The sequence below is a fragment of the Danio rerio genome, chromosome 11 (assembly GCF_049306965.1).
Source record: "Danio rerio strain Tuebingen ecotype United States chromosome 11, GRCz12tu, whole genome shotgun sequence".
NCBI lineage: Eukaryota > Metazoa > Chordata > Actinopteri > Cypriniformes > Danionidae > Danio > Danio rerio.
The window spans coordinates 940,001-965,779 of NC_133186.1; the positions used below are offsets into that span (position 1 = coordinate 940,001).

Genomic DNA, 25,779 nt, shown 5'->3' on the forward strand with positions numbered 1-25,779 from the left:
CAATACTGTAAAATGCATATAAATATGTGCACTGAAAGCTTCATAGCCAAGAAAAATTCCCTTTAAGTTCCTGATGTACACCATAAAAGCACCATTGCCTGAGGATGTTTTTTGCAGATGACAATGTGTAATTTAACATTGAATATTTTTATAAGATGTGCTATTATATGTCTCAAAATATACCTTTATTATTGTGAATTATACCATGCAGGAAATGTCTCTTCTTGGGTGGAAGCTTTCAAAAGCATAACAGGAGGCCTTTGACTGATCTATTATTGTAAAAGGAGAGTAAGTCCTCACCACTCCAGGAAAGATCTTCTTGAGTCTGTCCACGGCGGCGAGCGCTTTAGACTTTCCTCCACTCAGACAGTCTTCAAACTCGTAGAGCGGCTGCCGCACCGGGTTTGAGTACGAGATCTTTGCGTTGTCCACAAACGTGATGTGCCGCACACCCCAGCCCTAAAACAAACACACACACACACACACACACACACACACACACATACACATACACACACACACACACACACACACACACACACACACACACACACACACACACACACACACACACACACACACACACACACACACACACACACCAAATAAGCCTTTAAATTACTTTAAGGGCGACGCAGTGGCGCAGTTGGTAGTGCTGTCGCCTCACAGCAAGAAGGTCGCTGGTTCGAGCCTCGGCTCAGTTGGCGTTTCTGTGTGGAGTTTGCATGTTCTCCCTGCATTCACATGGGTTTCCTCAAGGTGCTCCGGTTTCCCCCACAGTCCATGCGGTGCAGGTGAATTGGGTAGGCTAAATTGTCCTTAGTGTATGTGTGTGTGAATGTGTATGTGGATGTTTCTCAGAGATGAGTTGCGGCTGGAAGGGCATCCGCTTGCTGGATAAGTTGGCGGTTCATTCCGCTGTGGCAACCTCGGATTAATAAAGGGACTAAACCGACAAGAAAATGAATGAATGAATGAATGAATTATTTTTAAATCTTGCAAAAAAAAAAACTAGAAAAATCTTCTGCACATAATGGCGTTATGCATGTAAAAGCGCAATAATCAGAAAGAAACGGCAGAAGCACACTTTGCATTCATCAGGCATGCTGTAAGCCAAACACCATACAGATTTGGACTGCATTAAAGAGCTCTGAGTTCATCTGTAACATCAGGATCCTTGCCAACCGCTCTCAAAACAAAATGTAAAAACCCTCCTGCAATTAACTGACATGAAGACATTTTAATGTTCATGCCGCAAACATGTTTATCTCTGGCATCATGCGAAGCCACAATCTTTCTGAAATGAAGGCATCTGCTCTTACTTGCTGTAATTACAGTCCTATGATTTCCACTCTTTCAGAAACCATTAAAAAGCAATTAAGGCAACTTTTTATTTTTAGACATATATGACATGTATGTTCATGTCTGGATTTATCATAAAATTTGTCATTTATGCAAAACATATTTCAAAATATTGCAAAAGTAAGTGTTTGCATTCAGTATATGTTTTTTTAACCTCTGGAATTAATAATTATGTGTATATTAGTTATATGTTTTTATATGTGTTTATTTATGAACTGATAACTACATAAATTAACATAAATAATGCATATGCTAATCCATAAGAGGGGAATTTTGTTAAGGTGACATTGTTTAAGCACTTGCTTATGGGTGTTTTTTTTATTTCCTTTTATAAAATATACTTTGAAAGAAGAAAATCACATAAACCTGGGATTAAAGGTTTAAATTAAATTACCCATTTTTAAAATCAAGCATAATTTACTTTCATTTTTTTAGTATTTTTGTGGTGTTTTCCAGTGCAAATATTTGAATGAAAAAAAAAACTAATTAAAAAAAAAAAAAAAAAAAACATTTGAATTAAAAGGTTTTAACTAAAGTTAAATTAAATTTTTAGGTTAAATATTTTAAATGTAATGTATATATATATATATATATATATATATATATATATATATATATATATATATATATATATATATATATATATATATATATATATATATATATATATATATATATATATTAAATTAATTAAATACTTTAAATAAGCTAATATTTAAAAATATTTTAAATGAAATATTTTTTTTTTATTTTATTAAAAATAAAATTAAACTAAACTAAAATAAATTAAATTAAATTAAATTAAATTAAATTAAATTAAATTAAATTAAATTAAATTAAATTAAATTAAATTAAATTAAATTAAATTAAATTAAATCATCTGCAATGTGTATGAAGCGTATAACGATCATCAGCATCTTAAATCCTTGGGAGTTTTCAATATTTGCATTTTTTGAACTATGTATATTTATTTATGTTTATCTCCTCTTTGCATCAAATTACAGTAAGCGAATGTCTGCTGGTGTGAGGTGTGTGTAATGCAGTGTGTATGTGTGCAGGACTCTGACATGAATCTCTCTTCTGGCTGCCGTTATCAGTCTTGGCAAAGGGTGCATTACTACAGATGCACACATTGCACGGGAAACCCTATACAGTGTGTCTGTACGTTAAATCCACAGTAACCAGCTCCTACCATCAGTGTTCTGGCCACATTGCAGCCCAGTGTTCCGGCTCCCAGCAGTAAACACCTCGTAGACACCACTTTCTCCAGATCCAGAGCCGGCACCAGCCTCCAGCGCATCAGCTTCAGGTTCAGGTCCACAGACGATTCCGCCAGTCTTTAACACAACAGACACATCTCATATTCATCAGGAAACACATCAGGCAAACAAATAAACCCCATTTCTGAAAGAAGCTCCCCTATTCTGCTCTTACATCATGTTCTGACAACAATGGAAAATGCAAAGTTGCTCATTTCCAGGACAGCGGTGTTCAATAACATCAGAACATTTTCAGAAGCAATCATAATTAGGGTGGTATATCAGTCACTAGCCCTGTTTTTACACTATTATTTAAGGTGGTATTTCATTCATTAGCCCTGTTTTTACACCATTATTTAAGGTGGTATGTCATTCATTAGCTCTGTTTTTACACCATTATTTAAGGTGGTATTTCATTCACCATCCCTGTAATTACACCATTATTTAAGGTGGTATTTCATTCACTAGCCCTGTTTTTACATCATTATTTAAGGTGGTATTTCATTCACTAGCCCTGTTTTTACACCATTATTTAAGGTGGTATTTCATTCACTAGCCCTGTTTTTACACCATTATTTAAGGTGGTATTTCATTCACTAGCCCTGTTATGACACCATTATTTAAGGTGGTATTTCATTCACTAGCCCTGTTTTTACACCATTATTTAAGGTGGTATTTCATTCACTAGCCCTGTTATGACACCATTATTTAAGGTGGTATTTCATTCACTAGCCCTGTTTTTACACCATTATTTAAGGTGGTATTTCATTCACTAGCCCTGTTTTTACACCATTATTTAAGGTGGTATTTCATTCACTAGCCCTGTTTTTACACCATTATTTAAGGTGGTATTTCATTCACTAGCCCTGTTATGACACCATTATTTAAGGTGGTATTTCATTCACTAGCCCTGTTTTTACACCATTATTTAAGGTGGTATTTCATTCACTAGCCCTGTTATGACACCATTATTTAAGGTGGTATTTCATTCACTAGCCCTGTTTTTACACCATTATTTAAGGTGGTATTTCATTCACTAGCCCTGTTTTTACACCATTATTTAAGGTGGTATTTCATTCACTAGCTCTGCTCTGGTAGCACAGATTGTCAAAACACTGACCCTAACTAGATGAGCAGCCTATTTTTGTCTGTCTTTTTTCTTCTATTTGTCAGTGTGTGTGTGTGTGTGTGTGTGTGTGTGTGTGTGTGTGTGTGTGTGTGTGTGTGTGTGTGTGTGTGTGTGTGTGTTTACCTCTTGGGGTCCATACATTCGCTCAGATTAACACTTCTGGGTCCCATCGCTCCTTTAGTGTTTTTCTCCCAGCCCACACTCTTCGGACACACTGCAGAAACACATTTACACACATTAATATAACAGAATATGTATTACTGTTGTTCTAAGATTTAATGATTTTGTTATGATTCTGTCACTAAATATGGTAAAAAATAAATAAATAACTGAAGAAGCCCTACAGTACAGGTCACTCTTAAAATATAACATTGATAATTTCTCAAATGATTAATAATTACTTATAATATTACTAATAACTGAGTAAAAATTAATCAAGGCTTTTATTTAATTAGTTTTTTTCCAGTGCAAATATTTTTAAAAAATTATTTAATTTAAAAATATTACTTTAAATATCTAGCATTAAAGCTATGTTTAATCAAGACATACTTACATGTATAACTAATATTTTTTAGTATTTTTCCAGTGCAAATAATAGAACAATAATATAGAATAAAATAAAAAAGTAATTAAAACACATTAATTTGTACCATATTTCCAGTGCATTTTTTACAATAAGGAATAAATAAAAGGATTAAATCAAATCATTAATCATAAAATATTACATTAAATAAAATTCAAGGATTCACATTTTAAAATCAAGATAAATTTACTTTTATTTGTAGTATTTTTGTATTTTATCCATTGCAAATATTTAATTAAATTTAATACAATTTATAAATCGAATCAAGACCCTTTTTTAATACAATCTTTCAGTGCAAATATTTCAATAATTGAATTACGTTTTGATTATTATTTAATCAAATTTTATTATTAATAATTAAATGTCACATTAAATTACACTTAAAAAAGTTAATATTCTAACCCATTTTACATCTTAAATCATGTATGTGTGTGTGTGTGTGTGTGTGTGTGTGTGTGTGTGTGTGTGTGTGTGTGTGGTGAAATGAAATGATTATCCAGCATTCAGTGAGATCGCAGCCCTTCTGAATGTGAGTGAATCAGTGGAGTGTGAGGATCGCCACCAATGTGTGTGTGTGAGTGTGCGTTTCTGAAGGAAAAAAGCATCGGCTGTTTGACAGAACCTCGAATCAGGCCATGGATGTGAAAATGAACAACAGAAATTGGATCACGAAGAGTTTTCAACACCTCTTATCTTCAACAAAAGAGCTTCACCCCAATTCCCAACATCAGTGCAGACACTCCCGCGGGAATACACACATCACACACTCCCCGCAGGAATACACACGTCTGAACATTACAGCCAGGATTCACACTCAAAGCCAAATGTGAAATTCCCTGACTTTTCCCTGACATTCACTGACAAAAAAGGCTGAATTTCCCTGAACTACAATGAATAATATTAATGATCCATATTCGGTTTGAACCACAATATTACTGATGCAGCTTCTTCTATTGATGTGCCCAAGGTTAATATTAAACTGCCATTGCTGTCTATTGAAGGTGTGTGCGTGCTGTCAACGACGATCAGGGAGGGCAGTGGCGGTTCTAGTTTAAATGACACCCTGGGCGAACCACCCAATACACCGCCCACCCCTCTTAAATGGTTAGATCTGTTTTTCAATAGATATAACATTGTATTAATATTCATTCTAAATGAATGCAATTATTATTAATATTATTATACAATTATTCGTCTAAATAAATAATAGAAATCAATCCTAAATGTTACTCGATAACAGCTGGAGTGATATGCTAAGATCACTTAAGTAATCTTTTGCATGAATATTTATTTATTATATATTAATATAATATATATTCATTTCTTGTCGGCTTAGTCCCTTAATTAATCCGGGGTCGCCACAGCGGAATGAACCACCAACTTATCAAGCACGTTTTTTTACACAGCGGATGCCCTTCCAGCTGCAACCCATCTCTGGGAAACAGCCACACACACTCATTCACACTCATACACAATAGAATGAATCATTTTTTTCCCAGTGTATCTGGACTAGAGCTTCTTAGAGAGATAGAGAAATGTCATGAACTGTGGAGACTCCCGCAGGAACACACACTTCTGAACACGACAGAGACCAGAATGCACACTTCAGAACACTACACAGAGACTCCCGCAGGAACACACACGTCTGAAGTGTGATGAATGTCAGGAATCGCCAGCTTCAGATCTCAGGGATGAAGATGAGCAGAAAAACAAGCCCAAGCGGAGGACGAGTAAACTCTACTAGACCTTCAGCGCTGACGGCAGCTACTGAAAATCCCCACAGACACCAGCACTAAATATAGAAACCACAGAGTCTTTGGTCTTACAAAATCTGAGGTTTTTACATCATTGCGCTCTCTTCTTTTCTTTCTTCACTCCTCTCGACAACCAGTATGTATTAATATCTGTAGTTGGGAGTCAACTGTCCATTTGAACGATGATTCGTTTGTTCAAATCTAAAGAGTCGATTCTTTTGAAGTCCCCTAAATGAATCTTTAATAAGAGCTCATTTGAAATGTTGACACTTTACAAAGTTGAACACTACTATCTAGTATCCATGAAAGTGAGCCTATTGCAGATAGATGTCCTGCTCTCCTGAGGCCTGATTTGAGCCCAGCCTTTATTCTGCTGTTCAGATGAAGATGATGAAGATGATGAATTACCTGCAGAAGGCGCCGGGTCTGAGAGTCTGAGCTGAAAGATGATGCTGTGCTGGACGGAGCGAACGCCTTGGAGAGTCCGGTCTCTGAAGCACAGAACCTCCACAACATCCAGCTGTGAAGCCCTGTGAAGAACACACACACACACATAAATACAGATACATACATACACACACAGACAGATCCACACACAGAAAAGAACAGACACAAACACACAGAGAGACAGAAGCACACACACCTATGCACAAACAGACACACACACACAGAGTTGCTCTTTGAGTGACCTTAAACTTACAATCACACACAGACAGTGAACTGAAGCCTGAGCGCAGGAGGAGGACTGTGGCATTTCAACACTGAACACAACGCTGAAAATACTGCAGGATTTACGAAATAAACACACTTCAGCAGATCTACAGATGAAGACAAACTATCAGGCCTTTTCAAATATTTGCTTGATGTTTAACAGATTAAGGGTCCTATCATACACCCGGCGCAGTGTGGCGCATGGCGTGGCGCAGTAGTCTTTTGGTAGTTTCAGCTTGGCGCAAGAGTGGTTTTGAGGCGTTGCGCTACGCTGTTTAAATAGCAAATGCATTAGCGCTCATTTGTGCACCCATAGGCGTTCTGGTCTAAAAAGGGAGGCGTTCTGAGGCGGACCGCTGGAGCGTTGCTATTTTGAGAAACTATAATAGATTTTTCAATAGACCAAAACAAACCCGGTCTAAACTCCAGCGCAGAGTTGCACCTCGCTTACACACTGCTTTACACAAGAGAACAATAGGCAAATATCTTTACATATGAAAAAATGTAAATATTAAGGATATATATAGGATATAATACGAATAGATATAGGATATAAATATAAAGGATTAAAATATTACAAAACATATTATTTTCTAGCCGTCATAAATATGAAACACCACTGCTTTTATGTCTTCTTCATCTCGGGGGGCTTTTTCAGTTCATTCATAACAATTTGCTTTTGTATAATGTTATTATTATTAGCAGTATTATTTATTATATCCATATTTATATTTGTTTTATTAAAAACAAGCTTAGATTTGTCCACCTGTCAGGTTTTAGACCATAAGGGGCACAGCATGTGTTTTAGGATATAACTCAGGTTTTTAAGCACATTTTGTTATTATTATTCATTTATTCGTTTGCTGGAAATTAGAAATGAATTTAGAAATAGTTTTGAAACGAATATTTGCACTTAACAAACACAACTAATTATTTATAGACTAATTTATGTCTGTGTGTAAAGGTTTCCCTACTCAAGAGCGAAAGTGATCCATTATCTCTCATTGTCACGCAGTAGATGCTCTGTTTAACAGTTTTCTGTGAACTGTTTGCTTGTGAAATGCTCATTTTTTCCGCTTAGACTTACTTTGCGTCCTGTAAATAGCGAATGCGCTCTTGGCGCGACACAGCTGACTCTTAAAGGGAATGGGAGATGAGACTGTAATTGGTTTATTCTTAAAACACACCTATAACTCATTAAGACAATAAACTCCACCCTTTTAGACCATGCACCGAAGCGCAAGGCAGATTTCCCGTCCTTAAATTAGCAAAAACGCGTCCTGACACGCCCTGAAAGCATTTGTGCCCTGCGTTTTGCGCATGGACCGTCAAAATAGAGCCCTAAGAATTTTAGTTTTTCACAATATTCCTGATCATATTTTTCTTCTGGAAAAAGTCTTATTTCTGCTGGAAATTATATATAGAAAGTGCATCCCAAATCACATACTAATAACTATTCTACACCATTTTGTAGTATAAATAATGTAAATAGTGCAATCACACTGAAATATTCATTCATTTATTTATTTTCTCTTCGGCTTAGCTTCTTTATTAATCAGGGGTCGCCACAGCGGAATGAACCGCCAACTTATACCGCACGTTTTACACAGCGGATGCCCTTTCAGCTGCAACCCACCACTGGGAAACACCCATACACTCCCATTCACACTCATACACTGCAGACAATTTAGCTTACCCAATTCCCCTTTAGAGCACCCATGCCAACATGGGGAGAACATGCAAACTCCACATAGAAACACCAACTAACCCAGCAGGGACTCAAACCAGCAACCTTCTTGCTGTGAGGTGATGATGCTACCCACAGCGCCACCATGCCGCACTAAATTTGCTTCATATTTTTACTAAACATTTATTTCTGGACTGTGATCTTCAGTGTTTTTGTTAGAGTTTATCAGTTTAGTCTTTGCAAATGTATTACTGTAAAGCATCCCAAATGTTCATTTAAAAGAGAGATCTGTCAGGGCTGAACACTGTAAATCATTTGCACATCGGTTTGAATAAAAGCGTCTAAAGGTAAATATAATCCGAGTATCCACAAATCAGACACTCCACATTTATTACCCACGATTGAAGCAGTTTGTCCAATGCTTTCTAACAAACCCCCAGATATTCTAGCAGATGGTCGGACATCATATTTTCTCACATTCTTGTAGTCGCAGAAAAAAAAAAACAAGTTAGCGATGGAAAGTAATGCGGAGCGGAGCTGTGGAAACAGGGCTATAATTTAACACTGGTGGGAAGCGTGTGGGAAAAACTCATTACAGACGTACCACTTTTTAGCGAGGAGGACGAGGAGGTTTCTGAGAGGCCATCCGGGATGCTGAGGTAGCGTGCATGGGTCGTACACACCCACAGCCACCTGAAACACACACACACACCGCAGAAAATGCCATCAGTGACATCACAAAACCTCCATCAAACTCCACTGAATTATTACCCCTCTGTTTATTTTCTTTCCTAATTTTTGTTTAATGTAGAACAAATTTTTCAACACATTTCTAAACATGATAGTTTTAATAGCTCATCTCTAATAACTGATTTATTTTATCTTTGCCATGATTACATTAAATATTAGACTAGATATTAGGCTAATATTATTGACCTTAAAATGGCGTTTAAAAATTAAAAACTGCTTTTATTCTAGCCAAAATAAAACAAATAAGACTTTCTCCAGAAGAACAAATATTATCAGACATACTGTGAACATTTCCTCGCTCTGTTAAACACCATTTGGGAAATATTTAAAAAAGAAATGAAAGGGGGTGAATTATTTTGACTTCAACTGTGTGTTTAACAAAGGCGGCAACACCAAAGCTCCAAAATTGCAAATTTATTAAATTAAAAAGGCTGAAACAAAGCGTGTAATGTTTTGAGCCACACTGCTCTTCATCTGTATTTTCACTTGAAATATATAAATAGTTGTATAATTTATAAATGTATATTATATTTATTGTACTATCTTTATTTCTATATCTATCTATTTCTACAGATATTCTGTGACTAAAATATAATTTTATTTAAAACATTTGTTTAATAAATCTGTTTTGGTCAAATGCACCAAAATGGATTGTGCTCATTTATGCTGAGCATGATAATTAGTTTAGTAAAGGATTATTTTCTGCCCAGCACTAATTTCAATGGATTGTCATCATTTATTTCTTAATTAATCCATATATGTATAAACAGGGTAATTAGGTTAACTAGGCAGGTTAGGGTAATTAGGCAAGTTATTGTATAATGATGGTTTGTTCTGTAGACTATCGAGAAAAATACAGCTTAAAGGGGCTAATAATATTGACCTTAATATGGTGTTTGAAAAATTAAAAGCTTTTATTCTAGCTGCAATAAAACAAATAAGACTTTCTCCAGAAGAAAAAATATTATCAGACATATTGTGAACATTTCCTGAATCTGTTCAACATCATTTGGGAAATATTTAAAAAAGAAAAAAAAAAATCAAAGGGGGTGAATAATTCTGACTTCATTGTTATGTTATATAATTATTACTTAATCTGCCACAAATGTTACTGATGTGAAGTGCTGTAAATTACCCTCTTTAGGTCCGGAAAGAAGGAGTTCAGCTCTTTCAGAGGAGCCACTTCAACACTTTCCTCAGAGTATTTCAGCAGAAAATGCGGGACTGCCGTCGTTCCGCTGGAGGCACAGAGATTATCATACGCCGATTGCAAACTCGATATCTGTGAAACAAATCGATCCAAAACAATCAGCGCACCTCATCGACGCATGAAACGCAATCAAAAGAAAGAAATGAATGCTCATGAGTGGGTGGAAAATGTTTTGTCAAAGGCAGAAATGCACCTAAAGGTCGAGTGCAAATGAATATGGACTAAATATGTCTGAATGTCACTCCACACGCACAATGGCATTCATGGAAAGTCATTATTTATATAATATAACATATCTGGGGCGGGATTATTAGTCATTTAGGGCGGAGCTATCAGTTCATTAGGGCAGGCTGTCAGACATTTAGGGCGGAGCTTTCAGTTCATTAGGGCAGGTCATTTAGGGCGGAGCTATCAGTTCATTAGGGCAGGCTGTCAGACATTTAGGGCGGAGCTTTCAGTTCATTAGGGCAGGTCATTTAGGGCGGAGCTATCAGTTCATTAGGGCAGGCTATCAGACATTTAGGGCGGAGCTATCAGTTCATTAGGGCAAGTCATTTAGGGCGGAGCTATCAGTTCATTAGGGCAGGCTATCAGACATTTAGGGCGGAGCTATCAGTTCATTAGGGCAGGCTATCAGACATTTAGGGCGGAGCTATCAGTTCATTAGGGCAGGCTATCAGACATTTAGGGCGGAGCTATCAGTCCTTTAGGGCAGGTAATTTAGGGCGGAGCTTTCAGTCCTTTAGGGCAGGTCATTTAGGGCGGAGCTATCAGTCCTTTAGGGCAGGCTATCAGTCATTTAGGGCGGAGCTATCAGTTAATTAGGGCAGGTCATTTAGGGCGGAGCTATCAGTCCTTTAGGGCAGGCTATCAGTCATTTAGGGAGGAGCTATCAGTTAATTAGGGCAGGCTATCAGTGATTTAGGGGCGGGGTTATTATTTATTTATTAGAGAGCTATCAGTCATTTAGTGCGAAGCTATCAGTAATTTAAGGCGTGGTTATTTGTCATTTAGGGCAGGGTTATTAGTCATTTAGGAGGGAACTATTAGCGATTTAAGGCGGAGCTATGAGTAATTTAGGGCGTGGTTATTAGTCATTTAGGGCGGGGTTATTAGCCATTTAGGGTGGAGCTGTCAGTCCTTTAAGGCAGGGCTATTAGTCATTTAGGAGGGAGCTATCAGGCATTTAGTGCGATGCTATCAGTAATTTAAGGCGTGGTTATTCGTCATTTAAGGCAGGGCTAGCAGTCCTTTAGGGCATGGTTATTTGTCATTTAAAGCGGGGCTATTAGTCATTTAGGAGGAAGCTATTAGCCATTTAGGACTGGGCAATCAGTCATTTAAAGTGGAGCTATCAAGCATTTATGGTGGGGAAATTAGTCATTTAGGGCGGAGCTATCAGTGATCTATGTTCAGACTATTAGTCATTAAGGTGTGATATTAAGGTGTGACTATCAGACATTTAGGAGGGAGCTATCTGTCATTTAGGGTGGGGTTATCAGTTCTATAGAGTGGAGCTATCGATCTTTATGGCGGAGCAAGCAGTCTTTTTGGGTGGAGCTATCAGCCATTTAGGGCGGAGCAATTAAGCCTATTCTACTTTAACTGGATGTACTGTACGTTACAATACAGGAAAAATCTTATCTTCCAATACACGCTGACCTTAAGACACATCATGTTTCTCACAGCCTATCTGAGATTATGCCTTCCAATAATTACTGCTGAATAAATATTTCTAATCAGCACATGCTTTCCATAAAGCAGCGCCTAATGACTCATTATCCTTCGCACGAATCCTCCGTGTGGGCAACAGTTTGGGCTCTCCTGCACACCTGTTTGTCAGAGAAATGCTGCTCTAATGACAGCGGCGCGCGCAGCAGCTGGATGCCCTCCACAAAGCAGAGCGCAGGAAAGCAGAACCAATAATAGAAGTGATATTTCTTCAGATCCTGCACAAACAAAAGCCCCAGTCAGAAACAAATGGATGAAAGGACATTAATTTTACTGGGACATTTTCTAAAATGTTGGCACACAAACCGCAAATGTCAAGAGGATGAACTTGTTGAGGATTGAAGAGTCTTCGAGAGCAGCGCCGGACTGAATAGCGCTCCAGATCTGTGAAGAAGACAACATTATCAGGATTAATTAAAGGGACAGTACAGCAGGGGATATTAATGATATGGTTTACGCAAATGCAAAAGTGAAAATGTAACAGTCCTGGCTGTAATTGTAGTTTTTTTTTTTTAATTTGTTCATTCAAAAAAAATAAATAAATAAATAAATGAAAAAACAAAAACGATAAGACAAAGAGCTCTATTTTACTGATCTAGGCTCAAAGTCTATAAAACAGAAATACTTTTTAACATTTCTGTGCATTTTTATAGCATAACACACAAACCGAAGTGAATAATGCCACACATTTTAAGAAAAGCCATCACGAAATTATCATTTTAGGCTGCAGATATCAAGGGACTGCTAAGAGATGCAATTTATTTGAGCTTTTGTTGAATATTGAGTTCCATGCAGTGTGTAATGTGGCTGTTTGTTTGAGAAAGGAAAAGGTCTGCAAAGATCAGAGTGCAGATAAACGCAGTTATTGTCTGAAACTTGCTGAAATGAGTCGTCAGTAATTTCAGCTTTATTTTCAGCACAAACCTTTGTAGGTTTGCACTGAATTTGCATAATGCCAGTCTATGTTCATTTACATTTACATTGAATAATTTTGCAGACGCTTTCATCCAAAGTGACTTACAATTGCAGACAACAGATGCAATCAAATCTAAGTCCCAGCGGACTAATGCAGAGCATGGAACAAGTTCAACTGTTGCTATTGCTTCTTTAAATAAATAAGAAAGTAGTAGAATAGAATAGAATAGAATAGAATAGAATAGAATAGAATAGAATAATAGAATAGAATAATGGAATAGAATAATGGAATAGAATAGAGAATAGACTGGATTTAAAATAGAATAAGATAATGGAATAGAATAGAAAATAGATTAGAAAACGGAATGGAATAATAGAATAGAATAAGAAGTAACAGAACAGAACAGAACAGAATAGAATAGAATAGAATAGAATAGAATAGAATAGAATAGAATAGAATAGAATTAAATAATTGATTATAATATAGAATAGATAATTGAATAGAACAATAGAACAAAATAGAATAATATACAATAAATAGAATATTAACAATTATAATGAAAAATTAATAGAATAGAGAAGAAAATGAAATAATAAAATGGAATAATGGAATAGAATGCAATTAAGGAATGGAATAGATAATAGGATAAAACAGAAAAAATAGAATAATGTAATGAAATAGAAAGGATTCTTTAGAATATAATAAAAATAGGATAAAACAATGGAATAGAAAATAATAAAACAGAATATAGAGAATAGAACAGAATGGATCAGAATATACTAGAGATTAGAATAATAAAATAGAACAGAGACTAGAATAGAACAGAATAAAATAGAAAAAAAAGTTAATAGAATAGAGAAAGGAGTAGAATAGAATGGAATAACAGAATAGAACAGATTGGAATAATTGAGAAGACCAGAGAATAAAATAATGGAAGAGAATAGAGGATATAATGTAATAATAGAATAGAATGGAATAATGGAACGGAATAGAATAAATAATAAGAAAAGAATAGAGGATAGAAAGGAGAATATAATAGAATAGACTAGAATACAACAATGTAATGGAATAGAATAAAGATTATAATGGAATAGAAGAATAGTAAGTAATATAACATAATAGAACCATGAAATCAAATAGAGAATACAGAGTATATAGAATAGAGAATAGAATAGAGAATAGAAATGAAAATAGAATAGAATAGAGAATACAATAGAATAAAAATAGTAATAGAATAGAAATAAGAATAGAACAGAATAGAGTAGTACAGAATAGAAAATATAATAGAATGGAGTAGAATATAATAGAACAGAAAATGGAATAGAGAATAAAATAGAGTAGAATAGAATAGAAATAAGAATAGAATAGAGTAGAATAAAAACTAGAATAGAGAATAGCACAGAATGGAGTAGAATAGTATAGAAAATAGAGAATAGAATACAGTAGAATAGAAATAAGAATAGAATATAGTATAGAATCAGTGTAAAAACCACTGGGCTTATTAAAATGCATTGATAAAAGCAGCGCTGTTTGTCCACTGCTCATATCTGTGTGTAATTACCACCTGCAGAAAGCCGGCAGCAAAAATAATTGCATTAAGAAGATTAAGAATAAAGCAGTAATTAATCAAATGATGGAGAAGGATGTTCAGTGTCCAGACACACAGAGAAAGGAGGAGCGTAACTCAGTTAGTGCACAAACACACAGAGCAAATCAAGCGAATTGAATTAATTAGGAATGAATGAAGCTGCACCTCATTGGCTGCTTTGTCCAGCAGGGCTTTTTTGTCGGTGGATTTGAAGGCTTCGAGTGTGTTTGTGTTGTACAGAGTTCCTGATGCGGGACAGCAGCGCGCCGGCGTGGGTCCATCCCTATTACACACAATTAAAGCTGAAGTCAAAATTATTAGCCCTCCTGTCAATTTTATTGTCAAATATTTCAGAACTAGCTGTGTTGTGAGTGCTGGTCAGGTGTGCTTCAGAATGAGTGTGTGCTCATGCTTCTGTCAGTCTATCTGGCTCCTGTTGCTGTTCATCTAAAACTCCACATCTATAATCCACTGAGTCTATGCTGACATCATCTTCAGCAGCTCAAACACTCTAATGGCTACTGGACAGATGGCTGCTTCTCACTCAGGGCTGCTGATTATGCTAATGAGAGATGGGCGGGGCTTTCACTCTCTGATGACATGTATAAAAGCAGAATGTCAATCAAAGTGTTTTTATCAAGTCTGATTAGAACAAACACAATTCATTCATGTCCACCATTAGAAGCTTGGATAACAGCTCCCTTTTAAACTAAATTAATAACATATTAATTGACAGCAAAGTTCTCACATACACAGATGCATTTTCTTCCTGTTTGCAGCATCTTATACCCTATTTTTGCAGCCTGAAGAAATCTCTCCATGTTATGAAGTGATTAATTCTTATTTTGAGTGAAGGGAAGGGAAGAGCAGATGGTTTTGACGGGGTCAGAAGTGACTTTATCCATCAGAAAACTGAGCTGGAAATATCTGTTCTGTGTGGCCAGAGCAATTACTCAGCCATCATAAACGTTAAATTAATCCTACTGAAACCGCCCTCAAGGACTTCACTGGCAGAGGAAAATCATTAATTTCACAAGTAACAGACGTGATAATGAGGCAGATCTCCAGGCTTTCAGAATAACCAACTACATCGCATGCTTTAAATACGTAAAAACTTACGCATCAAATGCGCTGAACTCCAGTGTCAAGCGCGCCGGCAGACCAACAGCATCACCTGCAATTATAACAACATTTGCATTATATCACAGCTGAAAGATGCATTCAGTGCTCTCAGATGGATATGGTTATTGAATAAATAAATGAATGCTAATATATGCTGTACTGAAGAAACAAACTGATAAGAGCTCCTTTGAAATTTGCATTATTTAATATTGCATTAGTTTAATGTTGCTGTTTATAGTGCTGTTTAATGTTTTTCACAGAATTTCCTATAATTATTTTTATTTTTAGGGTAATTTTTATTTTAGTTTGAGGTTGAAATAAAATAAAATTTAAATAAAATAAAATAAAGTACCCTCTTTGAAATTTGTATCAATAAAAAAAAATTCTGGAGCCATTTTCTTTTAGTTAAAAATTAAATTAAATATATTTTTTTAACAGTATTTTCTAATATTATTTCTTTTTTGGGAGAATTTTTATTTTATTTTAGCTGAAAATAAAATAAAAATAAATAAATAAAATAAAACAATAAAATAAAAGCAAGTAAGGTTAATTTTGCTGTTTATAGTGCTGTTTCATTTTTCACGTTATTTTCTATTACTATTTTCTTTTTTTTGGGAAACTTTTATTTTAGTTTAGTGGAAAACAAAATAAATAAAAACATTTATAATAATAATAAATTAAATTAATTTTAATTCAACTAAATTAAATAAATAAAATAAATGAATAATAAATGAAATTATAACTTATTTTTTATTTATTTATAATTTAATATTAAATTAAATTAAATTAGATTAAATTAAATTAAATTAAATTAAATTAAATTAAATTAAATTAAATTAAATTAAATTAAATTAAATTAATTTAATTTAATTTAATTTAATTTAATTTAAGCCAGTAAGGTTAATATTGCTTTTATGGTGCTTTATAGTGTTCTTATTTTTCCCCCACAGTATTTTCTATTATTATTTTTACTTTTTTCTATTTAATTTGAACTTTACTTGAATTTGTATTTTAGTTTAGTAGTAAAAAAATAACAAAAAATAATAATAAAATAAAATAAGCAGGTAAGGTTAATATTGCTCTTTATAACGTTTTTAATTTTTTTTCCACAGAATTTTCTATTATTATTAATTTTTTTTATAAAAAATTTGGAGAATGTTTATTTTAGTTTTGTGGAAAATAAAATAAAATTAATTTTTTTTTTATAAAAAATAATAAAAATAAATAAATAAAATAAATGAAATAAAATGTAAAATAAAATTAAATTAAATTCATTTCAATCAATTAAAATTAAATTTAACTTCCATAAATAAAATTAAAGCTGGTAAGGTTAATATTGCTCTTTATAGTGTTTTTATTTTTTTTTTCCACAGAATTTTCTATTATAATTACTTTTTTTGGAGAATTTTTATTTTAGTTTAGTGGAAAATAAAATAAATCAAATAAAAATATTTTAAAGTGTTAAAAGCTCGTTCTCCAAACTCACCGTTATAGTAATATCCCTTGATGTTTTTTGGACTTTCGTCTAAGCGGTACTCGTTGAGTTTCTTCTGTGTGAGCTGATGCCAGAATCCGGCCTCCAGAGCACTGCAGAACGGGGCGAACTGAAGCTTCAGACTGGATTCCGCCATCGAGATGATGTTAGGAGTCCTCACACACTGATAAAAAACACAACAACACTTTAACTATCCACAATATAACTACGCATGGGATTATAACCGGCTTCAAGGTTTACTGTGATTTGGAAAAGTCAAGGTTTTAAAACTGGTCAAATTTTCAGTTATATCGTTTCTGTGGTATATTTAGGGTTTTGGGTTTTTTAAGGTGTTTTTTTATGACTATTTTATTTATTTTTAATTGTTTATAATTTTTATGTGTTAAAGAAACAAATATATAAAGAAGGCAAATAATTCTGACTTCAACTGTACGTATATATTTTTATATCTAAATATAAACTAACATGTTCTCAAATAGGCAACATGATGGCACAGTGGGTAGAGCTCTCGCCTCACAGCAAGAAGGTTGCTGGTTTGAGCCTAGGCCGGGTCAGTTGGTGTTTCTGTGTGGAGTTTGCATATTCTCCCCATGTTGGCGTGGGTTTCCTCTGGGTGCTCCGGATTCCGCCACAAGTCCAAAGACATGCAGTACAGGTGAATTGGGTATGCTAAAATTGACCGGAGTGTGTGTGTGTGTGAATGAGTCTGTATGAATGTTTCCCAGTGATGGGTTGCAGCTGGAAGGGCGTAATAATGATAATAATGATGACGTGTTTAATACTTATTTCCCTCACTGTATATCAGTTATCTAAAGGCAATAAATGAAATAAAGGTGAATATATTCCACCCTTATATTATTATTCTTATTTTATATCAAAACATTTTAAAGGCATTTGAAACATTATAGTAGACGATTTATTCACATTTAATGTGCTTTCTGTGTTTGTAAAAATCAATTTTCTTAATTTAATTTGAAGCAGACAGTAAAATCTCGTCTTTGACTTGTATATCAAGATAAAAGCCAAATTAATAAACTATTTAAGACAGTAAAATGCTAACTTATATTGTTTTCTCGTTAATATAGACATTGTGAGACTTGATTTGTGGAAGTGTGTTAGCTTTGAAGACGCTGTTCCCCGTTTTCACTTCTGAAAGTTTGTCTGTCCGAATTATTCGTTAAATTATTTGAGCACAAACATCTAGCAAACTTATTAATGTCATATCAACGTAATAAAAATAAAAGCTGCGTTCTTTAGTGCTGTAATATCAGCCAACGTTACTGTCTGCTCCAGTAAAACCGTCATTTCGATTTGTTTGAACACTGCAGAGAAATACACAGTATCTGACATGTTCCCTGTCATAATTATACTCCTATTAGTGATAAATTCAGAGTGAAAGCAGCAATAAGCACATATGACAGAAACATCACTTACCAGTCAAACACTTCCTTGTTGGCGTCATGTGACCACAGTCATGCTGCACGCATGCGCAGTCGGTTTGTTTTGGAATACGAAGGGAGCTATCGTTTCACAAATGATTTAAGAATTAATTAAATAAGCGAATAAGCTACAGAATTAAAGACGTGGTGCAGTTTTTGCTAATGTTCGAATTGGAAATGCTGTACGTTCAACGTGTTGACATCTTTACAAATGCTGTTAGCAGTGTTAGCACACACGCGCGCGTTTATGGTGTTTAATTATAAACGCGATCATAAACGATGCGCAAATATTATTAAATCATATTAATTAGTCGTTCAGTTGTTTAAGTGTGTGTCGAGATATCTTATGTTGTTTCTGAAGGAGTCCATTAAGAGTCCTATGGTGCCAAAACCATCGAATAAAAGGCAAAACCCCAAAAGAACAGGAAAACGCACACAAGCAGACACGAGAAGACTGATAAAAACCTATAAACGCTGTTCCTTTTCATTTTAACCCTCTGAAGGCGAATCAGCTGATGTTTGAGGTGTAACGACAGTGAACCAGCCTGAAAATCCAGCTGAGCTGCTGTTTCTATACACCACACATTTACTGATCAGCCCTCTAGAGTCCTGGACATCTTATAGCTTTTACATTATAGATCTTCATTTAGGGAATTTAATTAAAGTCTACGCTATTTAAATCAGACTTCGATTAATGCATATAAAAAATAAGATAAATTCATATTAGTGTATATCCGGAAAGTCAATCTATTAATTCTCATTCACAGATGAAATATTATAAAACCAGGTTCTAAAGCAACATAATAACAGGACATACTCCATAGTTTGGATTTATGCATAGTGCAATGTACAGTGTTTATCAGCAGCTGCTGTAGGCCTATAAGACTGAAGGGTTTTATTCTACAATTACAATAGGCCTAACAACCAGATAGATGAACATTATTGCAATTATTACACAGCTACTCGCTACAAAACTAAACTATTAGACACAAACTGATCTGAGCATCTATTTACTGGACTGCAAATCCCAGTTTTAAAGTTAAACAGTAGCCTAGACGTCTTTCTTTGGTTGAGTTTAAGTTTTGTATACATTTATTCATTCATTTTCATCCACTTATCCAGCCTCGGGTCGCGAGGGCAGCAGTCTCAGAAGAGAACCCCAGACTTCCCTCTCCCAGACACTTCCTCCAGCTCCTTCAGGGGGATCCCGCAAAAGTATCTAGATGCAGCCTGTATAATGCAAGCTGGGATTGCATCACTCAGCGATGCATTCTCAGACACAATGCACTTAATGGAGTGAGTGACGTCACTGTGATGGGTAGGGTTAGGGGTGGGGTTAGGTGAGTGCATTAAAAAGCATTGGATGCAGCTCAGATTGCACTGCACCAGGTCTGCAGCCAGACCCCTCTCGGATCCCGAGGCGTACCCAGGCCAGACGAGACATAGTCCCTCCAGAGTGTTACTGCAGGTCTGCATATACTCAATACCTCCCAAAACACTGAAAACTTAAATAAGTTTGATTAAAAATATATGTAATTGAGTTAAATTTATCAATTTAGTTGACTAAGGGATTTATTACACAAATATACACAAAAATATTACAAAAATACAAGAGACGTCACTGTGGGAAAAAACATTTCTCAGCTTTTATTTGTTCCATTTGAATGAAAACTTTAAGTCCGAATTAGCCAGGGGTATGAATAACTTCAGGCTTGACTGTATATATATATATATTTAATTGTTTTTATACAACCAACATTAAACCTTTGTAATCAGGTTCATCGTCACCTCATATCTAGAAACACAAGTGCTTATACACAAACCAGGGGTGCGTCTCAATCAGCTTCCCTATAGCCATAGATCAATACATGAATTTGGGCACTGAGATGAGCTTGGTTCACTAGACATTAGCAATGTTTCCAGCCATTTTCGAATATCACATAATGGAAATGGCTAAATGGAAATGCCAAAATCCACATAAAAAGTACGCACAACATACTACAATCTCAGAAATAAAGGTAAGCGAGCTGTCACTGGGGTGGTATCTTTTCAAAAGGTGCATATTTGTACTTAAAGGGTCCATTCTGTTACCTCAAAAGTATATATTAGTACTTAAAAATTTAAAAGAGAACATTTACTGGTAACACTTTACAATAAGGTTCATTAGTTAATGCATTTACTAACACGAACTAATCATGAACAACACATGTACAGCATTTATTAATCATAATTGAAGATTTACTAATGCATTATTAACATTCAAGTCCATGCTTGTTAATATTAGTTAATGCACCATGAGTTAACATGAACTAACGATGAACTACTGTATTTTCATTAACTAACGTTTATTAACATGAATAAATACTGTAGTAAATGTATTGTTCAATGTTTGTTCATGTTAGTAAATGCATTATTTAACATTAACTAATGAACCTTATTGTAAAGTGTGACCAAGTTACTAGTATGTATCCTTGAGGTATTAATATGGACCTTTTAGGTACAATTTTGTACCTTTTGAAAAGGTACCACCCCAGTGACAGCTCGCATACCTTTATTTCTTAGATTGTAGGGTAAAACTTATATCCAATAATAAAAACTGAGTATGAACTACAATGCAAACACATTTACTGAATAAATTCCAACATTTCCAAACATTGATTTAGATTTTACCAGATGATGGTCAGATATCACTGTGTGTTTCAGGGATGCATTAATGGAATGTTTCATTGTAAAATATCGGAAAAGTTGTTTTGCTGATTGTAAAAGGCGTCAGCTCTCCGTCAGTCCGCCATCACAGTGCTTCAGTATTATTATTCTTCTATTATTATTCCCTATTATTCTTGAGCATCTGTCTCACGCCTTTAAAAGCCACCTCACTCACCACGTTCATTCAGTCTTCGTCTTCAACAGCGGCAAATCCCAAAGGTGCATCAAACTACACTTCTCTCAGCAATATTTCTGCATGTTTTGCAGGATGTTTTTCTTCACTTAAGTCTCTCATTGGATGGAAACGCTGCTTTATTCACTAATGTTTTATGAAATATTCCAGTTTTGTGCATAAATTTAAGTCAAATCTTTGGATGGAAACACAGCTAATGGGATACTGTGCATGACTGAGAAAATCCTCATTAAACAACATCAAAACTGGATTCTCTGGATAACAACAAGAGTGATATTTTTCACAAACAGTCGAAGTCAGAATTATTTGCCCCCCCGTTTACTTTTTTTTTTTTTTTCCCCCAATTTTGGAGAGAATAATTATTTTCCCAATCATAATAGTTTTCAAGAGTTCACACTTAGATACTGTTTGACAACTTGTTAGCAAGTTAGCAGGTTTGGTATGCTGTCCCGGGGGAGAACCCTGAGCTCGTAGATAGTTGAGCCCAGGGCTCCCGCCAGGTCCATAAAGCATGTGAGGGGAGTACGAGGTCAGGTGTTCTCGAGAGCTCCCCTCGGCAAAAGAGGAAAGGGGGAGAAGGGGTGGATGGGGGGTTTCTTCGGAAAACGGAGATAAGGGAGTAGATCTTAGTTAGGTTATTTATAGTGAGTTTGGATCGATCTGATTGGCTAACTAATGAGTGTAGATGAGTGGCCAGCTGCAGTCAATCATGTCATGTGCTCCTCTCGAAATTAGTTTGTGAAACTTCATTTAATAACTAATTTCTAATAACTGATTTATTTTATCTTTGCCATGATGACAGTACATAATATTTGACTAGATATTTTCAAGACACTTCTATACAGCTTAAAGTTACATTTAAAGGCTTTACTGGGGTAATTAGGTTAACTAGGCAGGTTAGGGTAATTAGGCAAGTCATTGTATAATGATGGTTTGTTCTGGATACTATCTAAAAAAAAAAAATGTTTAAAGGGGCTAATAATATTGTCCTTAAAATGATGTTTAAAAAAATAAAATCTGCTTTTATTCTGGTCGAAATAAAACAAATCAGACTTTATCCAGAAGCAAAAATATTATCAGACATACTGTGAAAATTTCCTGAATCTGGTCAACATAATTTGGGACATATTTAAAAAGGAAAATAAAAATCGAAGGAGGGCGAATAATTCTGACTTGAGTTTCACATATCAGATATCAGAAACATTTCAACCATTAATCATTTGTTAGATTGCCTATCTATGCTCATTCATAGTTAAATATGAATAACTCTTTCTTCATTAAAAAAATGTGTGCTTTTGTTTGGGGGATTGGCGATTCTTCAAAATATAAGCTTCGAAATAAACCCAACACCATTATCCAGCAGGAAGATGCCCAAGATAAAATGTAAAGCTACTCTCGACTGTGTTTGTTTGATAGACAAAAAGTCATATACACAGAGGACAGCTTGAGAGAGAGAGAGTAAATTATGGGGTAATTTGAACTACTCCTTTAACACACCTGACTCCCTGATCAGTGCTGAACAAGGGAGCTGATTGAGACACAGCCCAGCTCTCTACTGAATACATTTATCATATAATATCATACAATCTGATGCAGATTGCAGACGTGTCGAGCAGCGATAAATAATAAGATTGCTCTGTACTTTCAAGATCACAAGAATGGCAGATGCACAGAACCACCAGTGAGTCACAAGAAACACTTGCAGTCAAAGGCAACATTATTCGCCCTCCTGTGAAATTGTAAGACTTTTTCAGCTATTTCAGATGCTTCAGTGCTGCTGTACAGAGCTTTTTCACAGTATTTCATGACAACATCTTTTTTAAATCTGAAAAAACTATTGTTTCTTTCGGTTTGACTTGAATAAATGCGGATTTCACATTTTTTTAAGTCAATAATAAATATGTATATATTAATGTAATATAAATATTTTGGCAACTGTTGTCCAATGATTTGCATAAATTATTAACATAATTTATTAATTTATTCACTCTTTTATTTTATTTTCAGCTTGCTCCCTTTATTAATCAAGGGTTGCCACAGTGGAATGAACCCCCAACTTATCCAGCATGTGTTTTATGCAGCAGATGCCCTTCCAGCCACAATCCAGCACTGGTTTACAACCACACACTCTTGCATTCACACACACACTCATACACTACGGCCAGTTTAGTTGATCAGTTCCCCTATAGCGCATTTGTTTGGACTGTGGGGGAAACCGGAGCACCCGGAGGAAACCCACGTCAACACGGGGAAGACATGAAAACTCCACACACACACTAACTGATCTACCTGGGACTTGAACCAGCGACCTTCACGTGTATTGTGACTGCACCACAGTGTCACCCCAATGTGTCAATTTATTATCAACCAAGCTTAAAGGTGCAGTGTAAGTTTGACACCCAGTGGTTGAACTAGGTATTGCACTCCTGGATCGAAACACATTTTCACTCGGTTTCTACGAGTCCACACAGGCGCAGGTTGCCAGATTGATGCGAGCATGCCTGACTATTGAGCCTAAAGGCTGATTTAAGGCAGATTTGTACAGTTTTATATCTAAAAGCAACGACACATGATAGAAGAAATATTTGCCATGCTGAAATGTGTTTTTGTCCTAACCAACTGTTGGAACTCTGAATCTGTGTCTCCTTTTTGAGTCTCATAGTCATGTATGCATGCTTTGAGAGCCTTTCTGACTGAATAAATGAAATATGCTGTTTTCCACCGTCTGGCAACCCGGGGTGCTGAAATATAATCGGCTAAACTAGCATTGGGCGTGTTAAAAGACCAGAACAAAGACAGCATTTCTGCATGCAACACACATTTTCAAAGCAGAATATCTGACTTGAGCAAAAATGCTCACTGAGCATGATTCTGACATATCTGCAAACATTTTATGGGGTTTCAGTCTGATCTCACGAGAAAACGTAAGTATTTTACGTTTTGCCAGTTTAGTGGCTAATTGATGTCGTACGAAATTATACGATTTTAAAAAGGAGGCGTGGCACCTAACCCCACCCCTAACCCCAACCGTCATTGGGGGAAAAGCAAATCGTACTAAATTGTACGAATTAGATCGTACGAATTCATACGAATGAGCCACTTAATGAAAAAGTTACGAATTGCTGTGAGATTGTGTTGGGTGTTTTTATGCTTTAGAAGAGTCAAAAATTGCACCTTTAACCTATTTAACCTAGTAATGTGTTTAAATTTCACTTTAAGCTGAATACACCATGTCGTAACAACACACAACACAATGCCATGACACACAGTAAAAGCTGTGTTGCATGTTAAAAGGAGATTTTATCCTAAACAATAGTTTTAAAATATATACGTTTAAAAATAAAAGGTTTTAAAGTATGTGAAACAAATCTTCTCTGTGTAACGAGCGAGTACAAGTATACTGAATTAAGTCCATTTATAAAAATAAAGTTGAGATGTTTAATAATGGAGCCTTTTCACTAGACTGTTATGGCGTGTTTAATGCTCATCATAATCTTAAATCTTTGAAAGTTTTTAATATTTAGATTTTTTAAAACAATTATATGTATTTCTGTATGTATAATATCATCTTTGCATTAAATTACAAAAACAAACGATGGCTTGTGTGAGGTGTGTGTAATGCAGTGTGTATGGGGTGCAGGACAGTAAATCTGACAGTATTCCCTCGTCTGGCTGCCGTTATCAGTCTCACACTGTTGTTTTCCTCTTTCTGAAAGTCTTGATAACAACATCCTGGAGTTTTTCTCTTATTATTTCAGAAAATAGGATTGTAAAATATAGATTTGTTGTATTCTCCCATTCACTGCGTTCTGAGTTCACCAACAATGACCACTTCTGCAGATGTGAACACACAAACATGAAAAGGCTCCATAACTGCAAATAAGCAGTGGTTTAATAAGCCAATCTTACGATTTAAAAGATTTTTTAGACTTCAAATAATCGCCTAAACAAGATTACTACACCACACACTGCTATGAAAACTACCAAAATAAGGCATTTCATTTAATGCTGAGCGACGCAGTGGCCCAGAGATGGGTTGCAGCTGGAAGGGCATCCGCTGTGTAAAACATATGCTGGATCAGTTTGCTGTTCTTTCCGCTGTGGCGACCCCTGATATGTAAGGGAGTAAGCCGAAGGACAATAA

At 35.3% G+C, this 25,779-nt stretch overlaps 1 protein-coding gene and 1 long non-coding RNA gene across 3 annotated transcripts in view; one reads left to right on the plus strand and one right to left on the minus strand.

Annotated features, from left to right (window-relative positions):
* atg7 (ATG7 autophagy related 7 homolog (S. cerevisiae)) overlaps nucleotides 1-19,283 on the minus strand; it is a 79,481-nt gene extending 60,198 nt beyond the window's left edge. The window contains exons 1-12 of the mRNA XM_073916161.1: nucleotides 18,732-19,283; nucleotides 17,289-17,460; nucleotides 15,800-15,854; nucleotides 14,846-14,963; nucleotides 12,483-12,560; nucleotides 12,278-12,394; nucleotides 10,371-10,517; nucleotides 9,090-9,178; nucleotides 6,496-6,617; nucleotides 3,874-3,964; nucleotides 2,555-2,699; nucleotides 301-459 (exon numbers count right to left, since the gene is read on the minus strand). Of these exons, the coding sequence (XP_073772262.1) occupies nucleotides 301-459; nucleotides 2,555-2,699; nucleotides 3,874-3,964; nucleotides 6,496-6,617; nucleotides 9,090-9,178; nucleotides 10,371-10,517; nucleotides 12,278-12,394; nucleotides 12,483-12,560; nucleotides 14,846-14,963; nucleotides 15,800-15,854; nucleotides 17,289-17,433 (1,266 nt within the window). The 5' untranslated portion in view covers nucleotides 17,434-17,460; nucleotides 18,732-19,283. The remainder of the gene's footprint in view (nucleotides 1-300; nucleotides 460-2,554; nucleotides 2,700-3,873; nucleotides 3,965-6,495; nucleotides 6,618-9,089; nucleotides 9,179-10,370; nucleotides 10,518-12,277; nucleotides 12,395-12,482; nucleotides 12,561-14,845; nucleotides 14,964-15,799; nucleotides 15,855-17,288; nucleotides 17,461-18,731) is intronic.
* On the plus strand, nucleotides 18,787-24,351 carry LOC141376495 (uncharacterized). Of its 2 annotated transcripts, XR_012386908.1 has the most exons (4): nucleotides 18,787-18,918; nucleotides 19,859-20,032; nucleotides 23,285-23,374; nucleotides 23,643-24,351. It is a non-coding gene; the product is annotated as an uncharacterized lncRNA (long non-coding RNA). The 2 variants fall into 2 exon arrangements; XR_012386909.1 differs by lacking the exon at nucleotides 23,285-23,374.
* Nucleotides 24,352-25,779: the final 1,428 nt, after the last annotated feature.